Here is a 6,000-nt window from a genome sequence, read left to right as displayed (position 1 = left end):
AGACACAGTCTGCTATAGGATAGCACACTGTAGACCAACGATCTGCTGCACCAACAGGTATGTTGCTTTTCCCTTTTCAACACAGTCTTTTGACTGATTTTGTCATATGCTTATGCACTTACTTATGGGCTTTTGAGCTCAAGTTCTCAATGAATATAGCCTATGTGAATATTTGTGTAGGAAACACTTTTATTTGAATTGTATATTTAATGTGCCATAGAATGAGCATTTTGGCACAGATGAAAGATTATTTCTTACATTGTATCTGTATAGCTCCTCCAGTCTAAATGAGACGTTTCTGCTGCTGTCTCATTTTCATTCAAGCTGTTTGCAAGTGGCTGTGTTTTTCTTTGTGGCTTCCCTCCTTCACAGACAACCAGGAACCAATCAGAGACGGCTTCCCTCCTTCACAGACAACCAGGAGCCAATCAGAGACGGCTTCCCTCCTTCACAGACAGCCAGGAACCAATCAGAGATGGAGCTTCTGACGTCTGCCCTCATCATCGTCCTTCTTACAACAGCCTCCGCTAAGCCTGTAAGTAAGCTAACCACAAATAAAATAAAAGCTATACACTGTACATCAATCTTCTCTCACCCTCCTCTCTCAGATCTGTGTCTGTCTGTCTGTCTGTCTGTCTGTCTGTCTGTCTGTCTGTCTGTCTGCCTGTCTGTCTGTCTGTCTGTCTGTCTGTCTGTCTGCCTGCCTGTCTGCCTGTCTGTCTGTCTGTCTGTCTGTCTGTCTGTCTGTCTATGTGTCTGTCTGTCTGTCTGTCTGTCTGTCTGTCTGTCTGTCTGTCTGTCTGTCTGTCTGTCTGTCTGTCTGTCTGTCTATGTGTCTGTCTGTATGTCTGTCTATCTGTCTGCCTGTCTGTCTGCTGTCTGTCTGTCTGTCTGTCTGTCTGTCTGTCTGTCTGTCTGTCTGTCTGTCTGTCTATGTGTCTGTCTGTATGTCTGTCTGTCTGTCTGTCTATGTGTCTGTCTGTCTGTCTGTCTGGCTATGTGTCTGTCTGTATGTCTGTCTGTCTGTCTATGTGTCTGTCTGTCTGCCTGCCTGCCTGCCTGTCTGTCTGTCTGTCTGTCTGTCTGCCTGCCTGTCTGCCTGTCTGTCTGCCTGCCTGTCTGCCTGCCTGCCTGTCTGTCTGCCTGCCTGTCCTCATTTAACAGTGCTTGTCCCTCATCTAGCAAAGCCTTCTGCAGGCTCACCGGAATGAGTTTTGAAATGGAGGGACAATAAAATGTCCCCCCCCCCCCCCCCACCGACATGATTGCAAGTTCTTGGTAAACGACACGATAGCGTCATATGTAACGGACATGAGTGTACCACAAGCCACCTAGTGTTTTTGAGGTGTACCGCAGCCAACGCGCCGAGTTACGTTCTAGTATGCACAGTCTCGCTGTCGCCGCTAGTCGGCGGCAAGGCTCCAAGTTGAGGCTGCGCAGAACCCTGTCAGCGCCTTTATTTGAGTGTATTTGACTGGACAGTAACATCTCTTTCTCTTGACGTCCCCTCCACAGATTGGTCGGTCGAGACATCGTGATGCTGACATCCCCGACAGAGATGTGTCATCAGACCTGCTGGAGCACAGGTGGTGGTCGTCGCCGGAGTCCGGGGACTCTTCCGGCTTCCTAGATTCGGAGTCATCTCGATTACGTCCGGACCACCTGCAATTTAACGAGTCTTCGGAAAGTGAATCTTCGGAAGGTGAATCTTCGGAAGGTGAACCTTCGGAAAGCGAATCTTCGGAAAGCGAATCTTCGGAAAGCGAATCTTCGGAAAGCGAATCTTCGGAAAGCGAATCTTCGGAAAGCGAATCTTCGGAAAGCGAATCTTCAGAGGAATCTTCCGAGGAGGTCGTCGTCGTCACAGATCAGACTACGCTGACCACGCCTACCGTTGCCATGACGACCATCTCTAGGGGAGACAAGGGGACATTCACCACGCGCATTGTGAGCACCGACGGGCCGACTGTGACGAACCTGACGACGCCCCCGCCAGGCCCCCCGCCTGCCACCACACCCGGTGCCATCACTGCTTGTGTCACCAAGGATATTCCAACGCCAACTACCATCACAGACAACAGAGGAGACAACTAGGCTCCCCAGACTACTGCGAACCAACGATAACAATAGCTAACCTACACCCTGAAAAAAAAAGATTTGTCATTTTCAGGACACTTGCGAGTCCAGTTGGGGTGAACATCACGTGTTGCTTTTTGCGGATTGGAGTTTTATTTATCAGCAGAGATGTATTTATAAAAATGTTTTTATAATTTATTTCCATTGTATATTTATGATTTTATAATTTATAAAAACATTTCACAGAGGCAGAGCTGTTTGGAGGCAGAAATAGTTAGGCAGAGCAATGTTAAACGCTATATATAGACCAGAGTAGTATCATCAGTAGTAGTATCATGAGTGCTAGGCTTTGTAATATATAGCCTAGTTTAACCTAGGCGTTAGCCAATGGATCTTTGGCTCCGCCCACTGAGGTTTAACTCAAACAATGAAATTATTACTGCCTCCAGAACAGCTCGATCTGCCTGAAGAAATGAGTACTAAAACTCCAAACTGTTTCGACAAGCGTTAGCTCCGACATCTAACCAATTCTGGCTATTACTTACTAACCAGGCTACTGTGTCATTTTCAGCCCATCCATGGTTTAAGCTACAGTTGGGTCAAAATAACTTTGGTTTCAACGTATAGTAGTAACGTAGAGTATAACCATATCTACCACTAACAGCACTTTCATTTCCAGACCATTTGTGTAAGAGCAATATTTCATCTGACTTTCAACATATCATTAGAGAGAGAGAGAGAGAGAGAGAGAGAGAGGGAGAGAGAGAGAGAGAGAGAGAGAGAGAGAGAGAAAGACTCACTATTGCACTGAGAATTGAAAAAAAGTTGCACTTATGCATGAAGTATCCAAACTATGTATCCGTACAGTATTCATAGATAGCGGGTGTGGCCTGTTAGTCTTATGAAATAAGTGGCACCGCCCTCGCCTGTCTGTGCATGCAGAAAAATGAATGAGGCAAACCAAACTATTGCAGCAATAGCAGTTTAATTATGGGCTGAGAATTCATCTTTCTATAATTGAATGCAACTGGGTGGGCTCGAGACAATACCATCATGTTGTTGGCTTGTTACTAACTTGTTTTGTTTACTGCTACTTTTCAGACTGGACCAAATATGTGTGTTTGTATGTTTGTTTTTAGCTAGGCTATATCTTTTCCAATAAACTATATAAGCTACAACGAACAAAATAGTCACATTTGTGCAATTATTGTGTGTGTGTGTGTGTGTGTGTGTGTGTGTGTGTGTGTGTGTGTGTGTGAGAGAGAGAGAGAGAGAGAGAGAGATTGAGAGAGGGAGGTTGCATGCTTTAATTACATATCTTCTGACATATGTTATCCACCTTGTGTTTGCCTGTGTGGTTTGTATTTTGTTTTATTAAAGTTTGTATGTGCCATTATTATGGTTAATCTCACTGGCTTTTATTTTGTTAGTGTATTGTTTCTAAAGTGCGTTGTAATAGGAGGGATTATCCTGTATAAATCAAGGAAACTGGGGTGGGATTTCAACCAGTATCACTAGCTGATGTTATTTCAATGATGCAGCCCCATCTAGTGGCTGTATGTGTAAGTGATGTATTTTGGGGGATTCATTTCAGGTTTCTGGTTTCAGGTTTTTCCTTCAAAATCAATCAATCACAAACAGACATATATCTGCACACGAGGTTAAACAGTAACACTGCAGACCATGTAGGCTCAAGTTAACCCAGGTTTGGAACACTTTTCAGAACAAAATGAGATCTCACAACAGGGTCCAAGCTCACTGAAATCAATACAAAATGCATCAAAATGTACATTATGTGTGGTTTGGGACTGCACAGAACGGTCAGGTGCCTACCAAAACACTATATAAATACTATTGTGTTTGGCAGTAAAACAGTTATTAATATACTGTATGTTTTCTGTACTTTAGGCAAACTGGGAGCACCGTACATTGTGCATGCTTGCCTCCGTTTTAGATTAGATTCGATTTTATTTCGAACGTGGTGGAAAAAACATAAAGATAAGGAATAAAATAAATATAGGCAAGAAAATGCAAAGAAAGCATAGTCAATTAGAATTAGCCCTTTTCACAGCTGCCATTTTGTGTCTAAATGGCAGGGGAAACGCAGGTGCAACCAACTCACTAATTAGGGCCCCAGCACTGGAACACCTAAATGGACTGGAAGTTGGACATCCTAATTAAGGTTTTGGTGCACCTGTGAAACTTCCTGCCTTTTAGACACAAAATGGTGGCTGTGAAAAGGGTCTATTCACATGTAGTATAAGTATATACTGGTATATACTGTTCAGCAAGTTCACAATCAATTTAGAATGTAATTTTTGTTATCATGCCTGAGAAGGAGTAGGAAGAAGTACATACTTATCAAGTCCTACCCCTTGTTTTATATCTATAGGCTTAATATGAAAGTAGAATTATAATGTAATAATAACATGTTATACTAGTTTCACATAGCCTACTGTTGGCTCTTTGAGAACTGCATTGATCTCTGACTTACAGTTTCTTAAAAAAAAACATTTGAAAAAGTGACACCTACTCAGTACATACAGTAGGCCGACTTGTAACATGTGTATTTCACTGTGATATTAAAAAGTGGACGCTAGGGGGAGCTAGAGGGGAGAAGGTTAGGAGGGTGTGTATAGACCGTTTCACTGGACTTCTGTTGCTAGGAAAAGTTTGGACTCTAGTTTATTTCCTGTCAGTTATTGTACACTGCAACAATAAGCTTTACAATGTTTATGTTGTCTAAAAAGTCGGAAGAGCATTACATGTGACTCTAGTTGCATTTCACCTCAGACAAGACAGGACACTGCTTTCAAGTCGTAAATGTATATACTACATTTACTAGAAAGATGAACAACATTTCACCTTTTCGTTAACTAGGGCGCTGAGATGGTTGACTACAGTACAGTAGCCTACAGGCTAGGTAAGTGTTTGGTAGTAAGGATTTTGAATTCTAGTGCGTGCAGAACTCCGCTGCTGCAGGGTTCTCACTCACACCAAGCCCTGGCAGCACATCACCCTCATCCACCTCCACTGGCTCCCGGTCAAGTTCCGCATCCTGTACAAACTCCTCCTTCTCACTTACAAATCCCTTCACGCACTCGCCCCCCCAATACCTGTCCGACCTCCTCCACCAACACACTCCATCCCGGAACCTGCGGTCTTCAGACGCGGGTCTGCTATCCATCCCCCGTACCAGACTCAAAACCTTTGGGGACAGAGCCTTCAGCGTGGCTGCCCCCCACCCTCTGGAACGCTCTCCCTGCCGAAATCCGTAATGCCCCGACCCTGAACAGTTTCAAAACACACCTCAAGACACACATCTCTTTTCCTTGACCTTTCCACATGAGTTAGTTCAGTTTAGTTCAACCATCCCTGTTGTTTGTTTTGTTTGTTTTCCTCCCCCTCTCTCCTCTATCTGTATCCCACTCTTGTGAAGCGACCTTGGGTTTTATGAAAGGCGCTACATAAATTAAAGTTATTATTATTATTATTATTATTATTATTATTATTATTATTATTATTATTATTAACTAGGCTCACAGGGGGTCATCCCTATGTTCCCCGGGTCCTATGTTCCCCGGGTCCTATGTTCCCCGTTTTTCCCAAATGGTGTCCACCCGCTATGCCGACCACCCGCAATGCCGACCTTAGGTTTAGGCGTGGGGGTGGGAGAGGTTAGGTTTTGGGTCTGGGGGAGGTTAGGTTTAGGCATGGGGGGAGGTTAGGTTTGGCGTGGGGTCTGGGAGAGGTTAGTGAAAAACGGGGAATATAGAACCCGGGGAACATAGACATGATCCCGCTCACAGCATCATTGTGTTTCTGACTTGGATTGTGGGGCGTTCAAGATCCTTACCATTACTGTAGGCCTACAGTCAACCTAGTGACATCATCTTGCAGCACCTAGTTGGAATCTATCTAACT

The 6,000-nt window shown here is 44.1% G+C and overlaps 1 protein-coding gene across 1 annotated transcript; it reads left to right on the top strand.

Moving 5' to 3' along the window:
• Positions 1-429: 429 nt before the first annotated feature.
• On the top strand, positions 430-3,171 carry LOC310778941 (uncharacterized protein). Its single transcript, XM_083639414.1, has 2 exons — positions 430-535; positions 1,516-3,171. The coding sequence occupies exons 1-2, from the start codon at positions 476-478 to the stop codon at positions 2,092-2,094; spliced, it is 639 nt and encodes a 212-aa protein (XP_083495540.1). The 5' UTR covers positions 430-475; the 3' UTR covers positions 2,095-3,171.
• Positions 3,172-6,000: the final 2,829 nt, after the last annotated feature.

The sequence above is a fragment of the Poromitra crassiceps genome, assembly GCF_964638095.1.
Source record: "Poromitra crassiceps genome assembly, chromosome: 6".
NCBI lineage: Eukaryota > Metazoa > Chordata > Actinopteri > Beryciformes > Melamphaidae > Poromitra > Poromitra crassiceps.
Note: the sequence above shows the minus strand (reverse complement) of the source record. Positions and strands in the feature narration are given on the sequence as shown.

Bases quoted from the DNA above. Each gene is read 5' to 3' on its own strand.
- LOC310778941 (XM_083639414.1), top strand. From the start codon at position 476: ATGGAGCTTCTGACGTCTGCCCTCATCATCGTCCTTCTTACAACAGCC. The intron at 536-1,515 runs GTAAGTAAGCTA...TCCCCTCCACAG, and splicing joins CAACAGCCTCCGCTAAGCCT to ATTGGTCGGTCGAGACATCG.